Source organism: Rhinolophus ferrumequinum, chromosome 20, assembly GCF_004115265.2.
Source record: "Rhinolophus ferrumequinum isolate MPI-CBG mRhiFer1 chromosome 20, mRhiFer1_v1.p, whole genome shotgun sequence".
NCBI lineage: Eukaryota > Metazoa > Chordata > Mammalia > Chiroptera > Rhinolophidae > Rhinolophus > Rhinolophus ferrumequinum.
The window spans coordinates 17,936,184-17,953,097 of NC_046303.1; the positions used below are offsets into that span (position 1 = coordinate 17,936,184).

General features: G+C 41.9%; 1 protein-coding gene across 2 annotated transcripts in view; it reads left to right on the forward strand.

Moving 5' to 3' along the window:
• The first annotated feature begins 10,565 nt into the window (after positions 1–10,565).
• RAPGEF5 (Rap guanine nucleotide exchange factor 5) overlaps positions 10,566–16,914 on the forward strand; it is a 208,295-nt gene continuing 201,946 nt past the window's right edge. Inside the window, exon 1 of one of the 2 annotated variants that reach the window (XM_033088310.1) lies at positions 10,566–10,871. In XM_033088310.1, the coding sequence (XP_032944201.1) occupies positions 10,641–10,871 (231 nt within the window). In that variant the 5' untranslated portion in view covers positions 10,566–10,640. The remainder of the gene's footprint in view (positions 10,872–16,914) is intronic. The other variant, XM_033088311.1, reaches the window with a different exon arrangement.

Below are 16,914 nucleotides of genomic sequence, written 5' to 3' on the forward strand. Positions count from 1 at the left end.
GTTATGATCTATGATTAAAACCAGAAAGAAAAAAGAACATCAAATGTCGTTATGTTTCTTAAGGCAAAATCAGCATCATCTCCACTTTGATTCCAGTGATATCTAACGTGAACCAAAAATGTGATCTTGAAGCAATAGGCCCTTTCCAGGAAGTTGCCAAACTGTCCAGAGAGAAGAAAGAATTAATATTTTTTTAACCAACAATAATAAAATAGATTTCAATTAAGGCAAATTTGGAATACCGAGTAGCTACTGAAGGTCATTTATATGCAAACTGAAAGGCAGAAAAGCTAGAAAGGCAACATCTCTTCCCTCTTGTTAGAGATTGAAATTTGATGAGGATTACCTGTTGTCAAGGCAGAAAATTATTCTAAATACACATCCAATGGTAACTATCAGGAGTCATAAATTCTCTAGTAAATGCTCCAGAAAACGCAGTCACAAAATTCCATCATCCCATCTGTCTTTTTCTTCTCATGGAAAATCTGTGCTGCCTTAGAAAGACAAATGCAAAATGAAAACAGAAAATACAGTTTCCTTCTGCAGATGCTTTCTTTTGGCATTTTTCTCCCATCGCATTTTACCTCTCATATGATTTATCTCCAGTGATGATTGTCACTTTTTCAGGGCAGTTTTAGGATTTGGGCATAAACAGAAGTGTTGGATTTCCATTTGTTTGCCTTTCCCAGACCCTCCAAAAATCCAATCCCTCCAAAAATCTCTTCGCCAGCAGATATTGGTCTACCTCACAAACACCCGTGTGGAGTGTTAACCTTGGTTCATTTTCAGCTCGGTATCTTACGGTAGTGGTAGGGATGAGGGGAGATCCATTTGTACTAGTCAGGTGTCCACCCAGAGAAAGAGCATTCCTTTAAATTAGTGGAATTCATACTTAACACCTCAGTGTAAATGGGGCAGCTACCATCCATCTTTGTTTATCCTCTGTCTATACAGGCTCCCCTTTAGGAAGTTAGGCTGTAACCCAAACACACCTATAGGTTTTAGAAGTCTCCGTTATTAGATTACCTACTTTGAAAATCGGATGAAGCCTTTGTCTCTTTCATTAGAAAAGTGCACAGGCATTTTTCATATAATTTCAGGAGCTTCCCAGCCTGTGTATAGTGTACAGACTCCAGATTGGAAAAGATAATAAAGGTAATCTCTAACACCAGTATTCCTGACTGTGCCAGCGCCATTCTCGATACTTGACATATAATATCTCTTATTTCCCACAATACCCTAATGAGGCAGGTCCTGTGATTATCCTCATTTTACAAATGAGGGAACTGAGGCCGAAGATACAGCCTGCTTAACTTCTCAGGACTGATAACAGGCAGTGGGAGGATTTAAATCAAGCCAGTCTGGCCCCCGAGACCGCCATACTACCTAGAGTAGTGCTCAATTAGTATTCCAGGATTAGAAACCACAGGCAAAGTTGATAAGAAGTCAGCTATTAAGACAAAACATACAATGTTTCCAAATCTCTCCTGTGATTTCATGGACTCTTGACTTCATTTCACCTCTTCTGATGTCTGCACCATAAACAAAGATCTAAAAATAATCTTGTTCATAGACCTCGAGGAAACTAATAAATTTTATAAACATTAAGGCCTTTTGATCCTCTGAGTCTCCCTTGTAAAGAAATATGAAATTCTGTTGTTACTATTGTGAATGGTGTCTAAGAGAATGTTTCAAATCTACATATTTGAAAAGTGAAAAACAGTATCAGTTTTGATCTGGAATTATAAAATTACAGTTCCACGTAATGCCCACCGTGCAGAGAACACTGTAAGTAGTGGGGAATTTACACTGTATTCAGAAGTCACATCAGCCGTCAGGCAGTTCATAGCCAAAGAGGAGTCAAGGATAAAAAATGTACAGATATCCAACAGACTATGACCAAAACTGGTTCGTTCTGAATCTACTGGAGAACAGAGTCAGATTTTCTCAGCCTTGACAGTACAGGCTGGGACATTTCACCGGGAATAAACAGAAGCATGATGACTAATACCTTTTTCTAAATCAATAGACATAAACGAGATAGGTAGATAAAAGATTGAATTAGGAGCTCTGCTAATAGCAGTTAGTAATTATTACCTCCTCAAGCGTCTCTTTTTCTAGTCCTCCTTTCCTTTCCAAGGGATCGGGTCACAGGGAGAGAATCAGATGAGTGCCATATTTTAATTTTCTAGAAAAGGTCTTCATTGCTGCTCTTAGCAATATTACCTCTTTTAAGTAGGTTTTTTTTTTTTTTTTTAAGAAATAAAGATTAATATGTCTCAGTGTTTCTCTTCATGTGGGCTTGATGTAAAGTTTTAGAATAGGAAAACAAATTTGGGGGATGGGCCAGGACACATTCACAAAGTGTGTTTGTAAAACTATGTTCAGGTTTCATGTTAATATCCAATAAATGTGTATTTGTGTATATGTATACATGTGTGTTTGTGGAGAAAATTTTGATTAAATATTCACTGTGGAATTTTTTAGGTTAGACCAATTTTGAACATAGAATAGATGAGATTTATTAATGACAGCTGACACATATAGTTTTGCAGTTTGCAAGGTGTTCTCGTAAGTATTATTTACTTTAGCTTTTATAACTACTCTACAGATCGGGTTTTATTATACCTGTTTTATAGATAAAGAAACAGGCTCAGAGAGGTGAAGTGCTTGGCTAAGGTCACAGAGTTAATAAATCAATAAATGTGGGACTCAACCTGAGTATTTTGACTCCACGTGCAATGTTTGTTCTCCTGCCCCACAACTGTATTCAGGCTGTAAAGGATGAGGAAATTATATTTTGGTGGTTGGCAGCTAAAAACATACTTCAGGAATTGCCTGTATACCCTTTATAAAGATTTGGCATTTGCCTGGAGAGGTGAATATGTGGGAACAGTTGGGGAAAGCTGTATCTAAACCATCATTGGTTCATCAGGTCATGCAGCTTCCTAGAAGCTCCTTGGGAATTGACTAATAGAAGCTCCAGCTGATTGGACAGCTATAAGTGAGGAGGTACCTCATTGGGTTAGATCCTTCACATCCATCTTGTCTAATCTTCTCAACAACCTGGTAGCATGAGTGTTACATAGAGCAGAACAGAGGCTCAGAGAGGCCAAGTCATCTAAGGCTACAAAACGAGAAGATGGAAAAATCTGGACTTGAATTCAGGCCCCCTGATTCCAAAGCATGGGTCCTTCCATTTTACCACTCCAGATCACCTCTGTGGAAATCACTAGTTCTGTGTCAGGATAAACGTGATATTAGCTCTATGAAGGTAGTTGGGAAGTAGGCAAGTAAGAAAGCTTTTTTAGCCTGTTCATATCTTCCGTCATTCTTATGAGCAGAGATACATCTTTTTCTGACCGTGCCTTCTAATAGTAGTTCTCAAGTTTTTTGGTGTTTGGACCTCTTTACACTCTTAAATTTTGAGGAGTCCAAAGGCCTTTTGTTTATGTGGGTTATGTCTGTGGATATTTACTATATTAAAATTTAAAACAGCACAAATTTTAAAATATTTATTAATTTATAATACATTGATTATGTTACTATAAATAATGTTTTATGAAATATAACTGTTTTCAAAAACAAAACACAATTCAGTGAGGAGACTGGCATGGTTTACATTTCTATTAATTTCTTTAATGTCTGATTTTATAGAGGCTTCTCATATCTGTTCCTGCATTTGTCTGTGGCAATATCACGTCTGTAGCCTCTAAAAAACAGCAATGTATACTCACGATAGAAGAAAAAAAAAAGGGCAGAGAACAGTTTAGCATTATTAAAAAAATATTAATAGTTTTGGTCTTTGGAATCCCTAAAGGGGTCTTGAGGATGCTCAGTTCTCCAGACCATACTTTGGACATTGCTGCCCTGTAAGTACGTCAGTATGGACTAGGGCCAGTGAAAGAACTGAATCTTGTGTTGGAAGAAACATTACAGATCACTGAGTCCAATCATCCATCTGATGAAACAAAATCCCATGAAGTCCAGTGTAAGCTCCCCATTTTGCAAGGATAAGGATTCGTCTGTGTTCAAAAGGACTTTAAATAGATAGAAAAGCCTTTATTATGTTCAGAAGAAAAATGTTTTTCTCTATGGTTTCCAACTTGGACTTAATGCTGTATAGAATAAGTTCAGTCCTCTTCTACATATTCAAAATATTAGAAAACAACGAACTTGTCGTCCCTTGAGTGCCATCATCTTCCCCAAGTGAAGGACCTTCTTTACGTTTAAGAACTTTGGAGACTGTCCTGCTTCAAGTGTTCTCTAGCCTCAGTTCTATATTTTCTTTCCAAGATCTTCAAAAGCCTATTTGAGCTCATATGATATTGCCAGAACCCTCTAAGGCAGATTTTCTTATGGCTTATTCTGTGTTTGGCTTGGGTCAATGCTACAAATGTTTACTAGTCACAAACAGGAGGAAACATCTTCCTAAAGGTCTCTCTTGGATGGGCATGGTATGATCTTTGGCACCCTTCTCCAAGGGGTCATTTCATCTCTCCCTTCCCTTTTACCCTTACAGAAACACAGTGCTATATGTGCAGCACTTTAACATTTGCAAATAGCTTGAAAAACATCAGCTCATTTAATTAGCACAGAAACTGTGCACAGGATGCACCAATGCAAATAGTATAAGGAAAACACAGAAGAAGTTTCCATTAACCCGATTTTGTGGATTACTATTTTAATACTTCCTGCCTAGGATTCTATAAACTGCTTTGCTGGCTGCCCAGCTTTCAGCATCTCCCTATTCTAAATCTCTCTACATATTGAGGCTAAAATCATCTTCCTTCCCTGATGATCTGAACATGCCACCATCTGGAGTCCATTTATAGCCTCCCATCAGCCCTGGGGTAATGTATTTTCCCGCGACCTTTGGGACTATGCATCTGCTACATAAGACTTCTGTCTTGCTTTCCTCAACAAGGATGGCAGTCTTGAGCTAATCTCGATTTTTTGTTCATTTGTTTGTTCCTCCATCCAGCATTCTCTCATGCATGCATTTATTAACTTAGCATCTACTATGTGCTAGGCACTGCATTGGAGGGGAATACAAAGATGAATAATCTCTGCCCTCAAGGGGTTTATATCCCCACATAGGTCTTACATGCAAACATTTAATTCAAATGTAAGATAGACTGTGATAAGAGGGGTGGTAAAAGTAGATTTGTAGTTGTAGGTAAGCCTGTAGGTTTACCAGAGGAAGAATGAATCACAATGGGAAGAGCAGAGGTTTCTAGCAGGAGGTATTGTTTGATCTGTGTAAGGATGAGTAAATTTCCAGAGCAGAGCAGGGAGGACGGTATAAGATTTTCTTGGCTTTCTTGCTGTCTGCTTGTGAAGTCAGTTCTCTTATTGCCCTCCTTCTCTATCTTATTGGGCATTTGACCACAGGGATATTTTTTTGAAAAGTGTCCTAAACACCAAAGGGCCTGGTAAACTTGCACACCTAACTTACTGAAAGAAATTTCTAGGATAACAGTAAATAGCATGTGAAAAGGCATGAACAGACAGATTTTGTTTCAAGATTATGAGTGTAATGAATAGAAGATGAACTTACAAAGAATGGTACCCCTCTTTATCGACCAGTCTCTGCCTGGAGCCACCAATGCAAATAGTGTGAGGAAAATGTGTCATCCCTGAGGAGAATATTTGCATGACTCATAGGAGGTGATGTACTACAAAAATAATAGCACAGTATCACATAGATGTGTCATGAACAGTTTGATGGCAGATAGTTCTATTTATGATTCTCGAAAACTAAAATGAAATGAGTAAGGCTTAACATTTTTAGGTTTGAAACATGTTTCATTATTCTGCTATATTTCTCCCGATTGCATATTCATTCCATAAGAAACTGTAAAAATAGTGTGAGTCTCCAGTATACAAACCGTTATATCCGGCATTCTCTGTAGAGGCAGCCTGGGCAGTGTTAGGTTTCTCGTTAAGATCTGCCTTCTGATCTCCCACTGCTTTACCTAAGTCCTTGAGAAGGTCATGTTCAATGCACTCTGATCATTACATACGGAAGTGTTGGCAGGCTTGAATAGGGAGACAAATATGTGTTTAGGTTTTCTATTTTTGAGAGCTGGTAAGGCAATCCGAAACATCTTCAGTGGAGGAAAAATTAAAACCAGAAGATGTTGGGAAGCGTTGGACTCCAAGGAGTAGGCCTCAAAGTTCTAATAACTGTGCTGTTAGGAGACGCATTTGCATGACATGCATTTTGTACATTTATCGGGAGACAAACAGGTACCCAGAAGCTGGAAAAACACCACAGAAAGCCCAGCGAATAGATGCTTTCCTTGATATTCATGATAATCATGAGACCACAAAAGTTAAAGGAGGAAAATCCACGAGAGTCACTTTGCCAAATTCCATACAGCTGGGACTGGAAAGTCATCTGCTGTGTGTTCTCCAAGAGTCGACCTTAGGAAGGTGTAGACTCTCTCTGCTTCTCCTGTATCCTCTCAGCATCATCGTGGGCTCCAACCTGTATGGCCATATTTTTGGACACTGGTATATCTGTATCTCTAGTCCATTCTCTTGAGCTCCAGCTGCTCTTACTGGTCAGATTTTCACTTGGGTGCTTCCTAGTTTGGTCAGTTTAACTGCTATATAAAACGAAATCCCCCAAAATCAGCTCCCCCCGACCTCCATGACTTCTCTAAATCTGGAACCATTTATAAAATATAATTTTTGATAGGTAATACATTCACATTTTAGGAAAAACAAAACAATGTATACATGAAAAATTTCCCATCTTTCATTTCCCCACGTAGCCAATTCCAGCTCCTTGCAACAAATTTCAAGTTTCTTCACCCACATACAAATATGAATATAAATGTCCTTCCTTTCTTATTCACAGGGGATTATATTCTTCACACTTTTCTGAACCATGTGTTCTATCGTTGTGTAACAAATACCTCTCACCTTAGGTGACTTAAAACAATTTATTATTCTCTCTCATAGTTTGGTGGGTTGATTCGGCTCTGCTGGGTAGTCAGTTCTTGCTTTGTCCTCTCCCCCATGGTTGCAATCTGATATTGGTTAGCGCAGGAGTCAAAAGGCTCAGCCGGCCTGGCTGTTGGATGGGAGATCAGCTGCCAGAGCATCTCTGCATGAACTCCCCAGGTGTCTTGGGCTTCTCACAGCAAGGAGACTGGGTTCCCAGTAGGAGCATCCAAGAAGCAAGCAACTTCCAAGAGTACAGGAAGTTGAAGCTAGTACAAGGCCGATTAAGGGCTACTTACAGAATTGGCACTGTAACCTCTGCTGTATTCTATTGACCAAGGTAGTCACAGGGCCTGCCCAGGTTCAAGGAGATGGAGAAATAAACCCTGTATCTTCATGGGGGTATCGCAAGTGCATATTGGAGAAGATATTGGGTGACAGGAAAACTGTGTTGTTGGTCATCTTTGTAAAATACCATCCGTCACACTGCCTGATGTCCTTTTTTTACTCCTCCTAACATGTGTCCAAAGCCTAGGAGCTTTCTTTTATAATGTCTGACATCTAACTCCCCCCGCCCATTGTCACTGACCCCACTGATTCAGACCCTCCTGTCTTTGTAGCTAGTTAATTGTCAGTTACCTTCCCGGTCTCCAATTTCCCTTCACTACAAACAGCCAATAAAACTTATATTTTCTTACCATAGGTATTTCCATAAACTTTAGCTTTGATGATGTCATTCTCCTAAGCAAAAATCAGTTCCAATGGCACAGTCATTTTGTTTGACCTGTGTGATGTTGACATATATAATACTCACATTTTTTTTTTTTAGATTTTGCAACATTGCAAAATCCAGATTAGGCTCCTTTTGCAAAACTGGGTTCTCATAGGTGGACAAATTTAGTTACTCCACTAATATGTTGGAAAAGGGAAAAAAAAAGATTCAGGCCCCTGTGGAGCTTACATTCTAGTGAGGAGAGGCAGACCACACAGACAAATGAATAAGTAAAATATACAGAATATTGAATGTCAGTGAGCTCTGTGGAAGGACAGGAAGGGGACGGAGAAGAGAGTAGATGGGAAAGGCTACAATTTTAAGTTGTGTTGTCATAGAAGGCCTCACTGAAATGAAATATTTCAGTTAAAAAATTTGCAGAGTAGAGGAAGGGAAACATGGATTTCTAGAACTTTGTTTTCCAATAGAGTACCCTATTGAGTAGCCACATACAGCTATCTAAATTTATATTAATTCAAATTAGATAAAGTTTAAAATTCAGTTTTTCAGGCACACTAGCCACATTTCAAGTGCTCAATGTGGCTAGTGGGTGTAAAACACATATAGAACATTTCTACCATTGTGAAAAGTCTTACTGGATAGCATTGCAGAGAAAGCGTGTTCCAGGCAGTGGGTACAGCAAGTACAAAGGTTGTGAGGTGGGACATTGCTTGATTTGAGCTGAAGCGTGGCATGGCTCTTCTGTTTACACATTCCTACTATTCCCTGTTGTCTGCCTTATGCCATAGCTGAATGGCAATTGTCATTTATCATCTTAAGCTAAGCCAACTTTCCAAAGGTCCTTATTGATATTGAGTTTAGACCCTTGGCGAATGCCATTGAACTGATGAGATAAACTGCCTGGTCTTGCATTGAGAAGCTGTGTGAAAGACAGGAAGAGCAAGATTCTGGACTAGGAGACAGAACGCGTGTATACAGTTTTGGAGCAGGGTAGGTTCATGGTGTGATTCAAAAGGTACCATCAGGAGTGAGATGGCACAAGCACCCACTCATTAATCAGAGTGAATGGTGACCAAAAGTGTCCTGGAGGACCTCTGCTGGACCAGGACTACCGGACCTTCAGTTGGTATTTCAGGAAGGAGTCTGAAGGAGTATGGGTGGCATTCTAGGGCTGAAGGCAATGACTGATTACCAACTGGAGCTGAAGTATCTCAACATTATACAAACTGGTACAGTCTTAAATGGTATGTACAAGTGGGATTTCAGCCTTGAATTAATAAAGGTGACAGGTATTTGGAAATTGTAATGGACTATAGAGTTTATTGTAGAGTGCTTTCCAGTAAACATACACAGCTTATGATGCTAGGTTTTAAGGCTTTCTGCAATGTGTCACACACCTGTGTGCAGTGTGTGTCTGATATTTTTCTCCTGCTTCCCCATTACATTTCCCACCAGGATAATACATTCAGTGCCCAGTGGTTTCTGTCTGATATCTCCTTCGCATTGTTCTCATGTTTTTCCTCTTTACTTAAAGGACCCTCACCCTCTTTTCTGCCTGGCTGATTCTTCTGCACTCAACATTAAGGCACATTTTAAACTCCCTTTGTTGACTTCTCTTCAGCCACCGCACGCCAGAAGCATTTCTTGCTGCTGTGGTTCAGAATCCTGATGATCCACACTCACTTGGCAATTACCAAGAGTACAAGGTAATTCAGCTTTTCTATATGTCTATTTTTTCCAGTGCCAAATCTTAAGTTCTTTGCGGGCAAAGGTCACAGGTATTCTTCCTTTTTCCTTCCACGGCCACATTTCCACATATATTTGCCAACCATCTACCCGGTGAGGGGCTGAGGGTACAATGGTTAAAACAACTCAGGGTCCTGACCTCCTGTAATCCTTATTTGTCCGTTTTGTTTTTTTAATGTGAGTAAGCTTATTCAGTTCTTACAAGTCTTAGGCAAAGATGGAGAGACCTGAGTGTCCTACTAATAAGGAGTAGAAGCCCTAGCTGGCCCTTTTCAAGGACAGACTGAGCTGGGCTGTGAAGATTCAGAGCCACTTGGATTTTAAGCCTGCTGGAATAGTTCCACTCTCCCCGCTTCACTATTCCTGGCTTCTGGAATGGTGTAAACAATGATTCACACCACGGTTGGCCTTTACAGTTTACCGAGCACATTCATCACATGCATCAGGCTTTCAGGGAAGCTCAGGTTCCAACATGTTCACAGAGATACACCTTCAGGTCACCAGACTTGCATCTATTTTGCTAAACACTCATCATAACTAACACAAGTTTTCTCCCCTTATCCTTTCATGATGAGTGTGCCAAAGAGGGGCCAGTGTGTGGGAGCGATTGTGTCTCAATGGTGTTTGACTTGTAGCAGAATACAGAGCCTATTTTGAAGTTCTTTGGCACAAACCATTTCCCGGAATGGGATTATGGTTTGGGGCTAGGCTGTGCAAAAAGCAAAAAGGGGTTGAGGGGAGGGAGTGTCCCAGACTTCCCAGTTCATTGGTCAAAGTCCAAGTCAACTCTGGTTGTTAGGAAAAGGGAGTGAAGTGGGGTTTTTCAGCCTAAAGGGAATTGGGGGTGGGTGGGTAAGGGGGGTTGGGCATTAGAGTGGGTTTGGTGGAGGATTCTGGGAACCCCGCACCTATGGATGAGCCGCTGCCCAAGGTGTCCCACCGTCTCCCTCTCAGGTTCCGGGAGTGGCCGAGAGGGGGCCAGGTCGGCAGGCGGAGGTAAGCCGCGGGAGGGGGCGGGGCCGGGCGCACCTGGGCGGGGAGGGTGAGGCGCGCGGGGCTGAGCCCGGCGGGGGCCCAGGCGCGCGCCAATGGGCAGCGGCTGGCAGCGCGCCCCGCGCGGGAGCCGCAGTCGCGCCCTCTCGCTGCCTGGTGCGCGGAGGCGAGCGCGGGGGAGAGGAGCCGCGGGCGCCGCAGCCGCCGTCAGGGTATGAGGATGGCCGTGGGCTCCGTCAAGATGCAGCCGCCCTGCGAGAGCCCGGCCCTGGCCGCCGCGGCGGCGGTGGCGGCGGCGGACAGCGCCCTTCGCCGCAGCCCCAGCGCCCGCGAGCCGGATCTTGAGCAGCCGCCGGCTTCGCTGCGGCCGCGGCTAAGGGACCTGCCGGCGCTGCTGCGGAGCGGGCTCACGCTGCGGAGGAAGCGGAGCGCTGCTGGGGGCCGGGTGAGTGGCCGGGTCCTGTCCGGCCCGGCCCGAGTGGTCACGGGCCGCGCGCACGTGGAGCTCGCGCCCACCCTCGGGGGCCGCTGAGGCAGGCATCTGGAAGTTGGGGAGGGGGCGGACTGGGCCCCCTTGTACGGGACTGGGCAGAAGAGGTGCCCGGGACGGCGGGGTCATGGGGTGCCCTCCGTGAGCCTCGGTTTCCCTTTGCACCCCGATGCACCTGACTTAACCCAAGGGCACCTGGATTTTGGCAGCCGGACGGTGGGCATCGCCGGAAGAAGGGCCGTTTTCCTCTCCCCAGAGGGGAAGCTGCAGGTGTCCGGTGCCTAACAGTCAGCCAGCCATGTCCAAACGGCAGCCACAGAATCCCAATTTGCAGGAGGCATGAGACGTGTGGGCTTGTTTTGGATGCCCCCTTGCAAGCACTGGGCATCCGGACTAGCTCTAGCTGCCGCCACCGCCGAGGGGGTGACCCAGGAGTTAGAAGTTCTTGGGCGAGCTTCTAGCTCCTGGGTTCCAGAGTCTCCAACACTTAGTACTCGGTGACGCCCCCTTGAGCAGAAGGGTGCTCGGTCTCCAGAATCTTAAATCTTAATACTTCCTGATAATGTGTTTAGATATGATTTCCTGGTGAAGGAGTGCCCCTCGTTGGGTTCTAAGTGCATCTGATGGCCTGAGCAGGTCAGACATGTTTTGTATGTTAGAGAAGCAGGACGGCCTGCTGATCTGACATCTTTCATTAGCCCCTCAGAAGTCCCTGCCTGGGCTCCCTGGCTGACTTACTCAAGATTCCCTGCTCACCAGGGGGCTTCGGGGCACCTTTTGTGGGTTCTACTCAGGTTTTTTTTTTAATTTGCCATTACTAAGCAGGCTTTACCTTGAAGCTGCGGCAAGGTAGAGTTTGGGGGCTATAATTTAAAATATAAAGTCTTGGTTGTCTGCTTTGTAAAGAAGACCTTAAAGAGGAACTTTTGGTTCTTGCAAGGATAGGTTGGTGGAAGCTGGGGAGTTAGGGAAAAATACTTGTTTTGGTGTGGCTTCTTTTGGGCAGGAAAGGGTCTGAATTGATGTCCGTGGGTCTTCAGCCTCTTTAGGCTGCACTCCTCTTTCTTCAGCATTTTCTTTCCCATGTTGGGATGACTGTATATGATGTACCTCAGAAGGGTGTTCTGAAGATTAGCTGGGTATGATGGGATGTCTTTAAGTACATGACCACGGGAATTTAGGAATCTAGATTGCCCACCAGTGACCTTAACGTGTGGCATACAGAATTGCCTACAAAAAAAAAATGCGAGGAAATATGTCCCAAAGATGTGATAACTAAATATATGCAAGAACCAGAGTTATAGACCTTGCTGGAATCTAGGGAAAAGTAGGTCAAATCGTGTTCCTATTATCCTTGACAGTTTTTCATGGTGCAGAATACTGAAGACAGGAGGGCAGTCAGGCAATCTGTGAGGAGAATTGCTGAGGGTCTCTGTGTAAATAGATCTGTAGCGTTCATCTGCACAGGAGGCTTGAGTTTCTCGCCGCCTGGGATGGTGTTATGTGCCTTGCCACCCTTATCTTCTTAATTATTCTGAATGTGGTTACTTCAAATAATGTATACTTTATCAACCCTTCTTCGGTTCTAATACTGTATTGTTAGGTTGGTGCAAAAGTCATTGCGGTTTTTGCAATAATTTTTAACCTTTTAAACCACAATGACTTTTGCACCAACCTAATACTTCTCTTTGGAACATTTCGAACACATTTCATAAGTACATGGCCAGTTTCTTATTGGGGATAGATTGTCAAATTTTCCAATGTTGGAAACCCATAATTTTCAACTATTTCCCCTTTCTTTGGCTTTGGAACCACACTTGTGATTTTGGAATCTTCCCTAAGAAAGAGGTAGAAATGTGAAAGAAAGAAAAATGGTGAAATATGCACCTGTATTAGTGTGCTCAGGCTGCCATAACAAAATACCATAGACTGAGTGGCTTCAACAACGGAAACTTATTTTTTCACAGTACTGGATGCTGGGAAGTCCAAGATCAAGGTGCCAGCTGATTTGCTTTCTAGTGTGAGCTCTCTTCCCGGCTTGCAGAGGGCCTCCTTCTCCCAGTGTCCTCACACAGCCATTTCTCAGTGCACATGGAAGGAGAGATCTCTCTCTCTCTTTTCCTTTTCTTCTAAGACCACTAATTCCATCATGGAGGTCCCACCCTCAAGCCCTGGTCTAACTCTAAATTCTCCCCACATGCCACATCTCTACATACCATCACACTGGGGTTTAGGGCTTTCACTTGAGAGGAAGACACTTTCACTCGATCCATAATAGAAGCGCTTTGAAAGTGAAAAGAAAAACAGGTGAAATTTGTACCAAACCAGTTGGCAACTTGTGAGCATCTGGGGTCGTCTGCTTAGCCCCTGGGTTTGTGATGCTAAATGCAAACAAGGCATGGCTTAGATCCTTCTGGGGACCTTTAGTTTTCTATCTCACGGGCCACCTCTCCAGATTACAGCTGAATGATTTATACAGGCAAGTTAACACAAATTCATTACTACTGTTTGTTTTGTGTTTGTTTGTTGTTGTTTTTTTAAAGACCAGCTCTGTGCGTTACACAAGTTGGTAAGAAATTTTGCAGTTTCTGTATTGACCAACATCTGGTTTAGGAATGCTTTTGGCTCTTGTCCGTATGGCCTTGGGCTTCCAGGAATCTGCACAATCTGATATCAACTGATATCAACTTGGTGAGTAAGCTCTTTGTGGGTTGTGTTGCCCAACCCAGTACCTTGTAGGGGAATCTCTTCTTGGGAAGAATTAAGCTGATATTTGGTTATTACTGCAGAACTCCAAGGTTCCTTGGTTCAGTCACTTCTAATCATACTGAACTCCAAATGCACTCTCATTAAGACTCTTGGCACCTCTTCAGGCTAAGTGGGGAATGACTAAATTTTGCTTTGTGGAAGGACCCTACCATGTCTCCCCGAAAAGAAGACCTGATCGGAAAATAAGCCCTAGCATGATTTTTCAGGATGACATCCCCTGAACATAAGCCCTAATACGTTTTTTGGAGCAAAAATCAATATAAGACCCAGTCTTATTTTCGGGGAAACACGGTAGCTATCTCCTAAAAATCAGTGGTAAGATAAGGCACAGCTTAAATTTCCATTAAAACCTTTAATCATTTTTTGTTTTTTAGAACTTTGTGTTATGGAGGTTGTGAGAGAATAGTATAATAAGCACCCAAGCTTCAACAGTTATTAATATTTTACCAGTCTGGTTTCATTTATTTCACCTCCCCTACTGTTTTGTGGGGACTGGTATATTTTAAAGTGAAATCCTAAACAACATGTCATCTCACTCATAAATGTTTCAGTTTACATCTCTGGTAAGGACTTTATTTTTCTTTGAAAAAGAAACAACTTCTATGCCTTGTTATACCTAAAAATGTTAACAATAATTCCTTAATATAATTCCCATATTCAGATTTTCTCAAAGATGTCCTTTTACTTGTGATTTGTTGGAATCAAGAACTAAACAAGATCCACACACTTGCATTTGGTTATTAGGTTTTTAAATCTATTTTATTAGTTCTCCCCACGCCCTGTGCCTCTTTATTTCATGCCATTGATTTGATGGAGCGAGTAGGTCATTTGTCCAGTAACATGTCCCACTTCCTGGACTGATTTCTTACTTGTGGTGTTGTTTCTTTATTTTCCATGATTCCTCTAATCTGGCAGTTAGATGTAGAGGCTTGATTAGATTCAAGTTCAAAGGCAAGCATCCTTCATAGGTGGTGCTGTATAAAGTCTATTGCATCGCATCACAAGACACACGATGTCTGGATGTCTCTCTCTTTGAGATGTTAAGATTGACTAGTGAGTTCAGATACAGTCAACTTACCTTTCAACTTTTCACCTAATGATTCAAGCTTCACAGATGATTGTAGCCTAGATACATTTCATTAGGGGCTGCAAAAAGGTGATGCTCTAAATCTATGATTCCTTTTTTTTTTTTTAATGTTTATAATTTTTTTCCTTTTCTTAAAATTGCAGTATAATTGACATACTACATTATATTAATTTCAGGTGTAAAACATAATGATTTGATATTTGTATGTATTGTGAAATGATCACAATAAATCTAGTTAACATCAGTCACCATACATAGTTGCAGGATTTTTTTTTCTTGTAATAACTTTTAAGACTTACTGTCTTAGCAACTTTCAAATATGAGTCCAGTATTATTAATTACTATAGTTGCCATGCTGTACATTATATCCCCATAACTTATTTGTCTTTTAGCTAGAAGTTTGTACTTTTTGACTCTCTTCACCCATTTTGCCCACCTTGCACCTTCCTCCTTTGGTAAGCACCAATTTGTTTTCTGTATCTATGAGCTCATTTATTTATTTTTGTCTGTTTTTTTAGATTCCACATATAAGCAAAATCATATGGTATTTGTCTTCTTTCTATCTGATTTACTTCATTTAGCATAATACCCTCCAGTTCCATCATGTTGTTGCAAATGTCAAGATTTCATTCTCTTTTAATGGCTAAATAATATTCCTGTGTGTGTGTGTGTGTGTGTGTGTGTGTGTGTGTGTGTAGTCACATTTTCTTTATCCACTCATCCATTGAAGGACACTTAAGTTATTTCCATGTCTTGGCTACTGTGAATAAGGCTGCAGTGAACATGGGGGTGCATGTATCTTTTTTAGTTGTTTTTGTTCCCTTCAGATAAATACCCAGAAGTGGGAGTGCTGAACCTATTGAAGTTCTAATTTTATTTTTTTGAGGAAATTCCCTACTGTTTTCCATAGTGGCTGCACCAATTTACATTTCCACCACCAGCAGTACACAAGGGTTCCTTTTTTTCCTCATCTAAGCCAGCATGTGTTACTTCTTGCCTTTTTGTATCATTCTTCTTGCATTTATTAATTGGAATTCTGTCTGTAAAGAATTTACCCTCATGGCTATTTGCATCTCCTGAAATTTTGATTGTGTAGAAAGACAGCGAAAGGCTTAATTTTTTTCTTTTATCAATTTTCTGAGTAATGATTTTGTGCTCTAACAACCTCCCATGATAATCAATGAGTTTCTCTTTTTTAGGTATCTTTAAGAACTTGTGGATCTCAATGTATTTGTTTTAGTCCATTGCAGTCAATATTCATTTTGATGCTCAATTTGTCTTTTATCTCCTATATACTTTTTACAAGACCCCCGTAGTCTCTGATATTTTTCTTGCTTTCTGGCACTAGATATTCTAAGCTGATGTTGTCCATTCCTGGCTCCAGACCTGAAGTCGGCCATTTTCCCAAGGAGCACTGATGCTTTTTACCAAAACGCATTTGTCTCCCCCAATTTTTGCCTCTCTTAGTGGGTGCATTTTTACTTTGGTTGTAAGCCTTGTTTCTTTTTAAATCCTTCTCATCAGGCTGTTTCTAAGGCTGTCATTTTCTCCCTCTAATAAAATAGCTGGTGACTGCCATTCCCTCTTGCTATATATACTATCGGAGCGCTGGCACTGACTTATTTTGGGCTTTGGCTGCTGTGATCTTTTCGGCAGTGCTCTGCCCCTTTCTTCAGCTCCTGAAATCTGTCTCATTTCCAGCAGCCAGAATGATTCACCAATGTGCAGACTGTTCACGAACGCCCTCCATTGATTCTCAGGCCTGGGGTCATCTTCTCTCCCCTGACCTCTTCTCTGTCGCCACCGACAGCTCAGGCAGGGTCCCGGTGGCGTGGCAGGTTCCCGAAAGAATAACTGCTGGCTCTGTGCATGATAGTGTCTCATTTTCATTTATTGTCACTACCCAGGTGATTCACTCTCAAACGGGAACAAGGTAGCCCACTTCCTTTGTCCAAGCTGGAATGCTTTAGGTGTGACTTACTACCCTCCTCTGCTGGAATTTAGGCTTTGTTGATTGGGAGACATTTATATTGCTCCGAGTTATACCAGTAGGCCCCATGTATAGTCGTTTTATACACATGTTATACAGGCAAAGCATGGAATTTGTTCTTTGTATTTAAATTAAAATCAATGGTTAACACT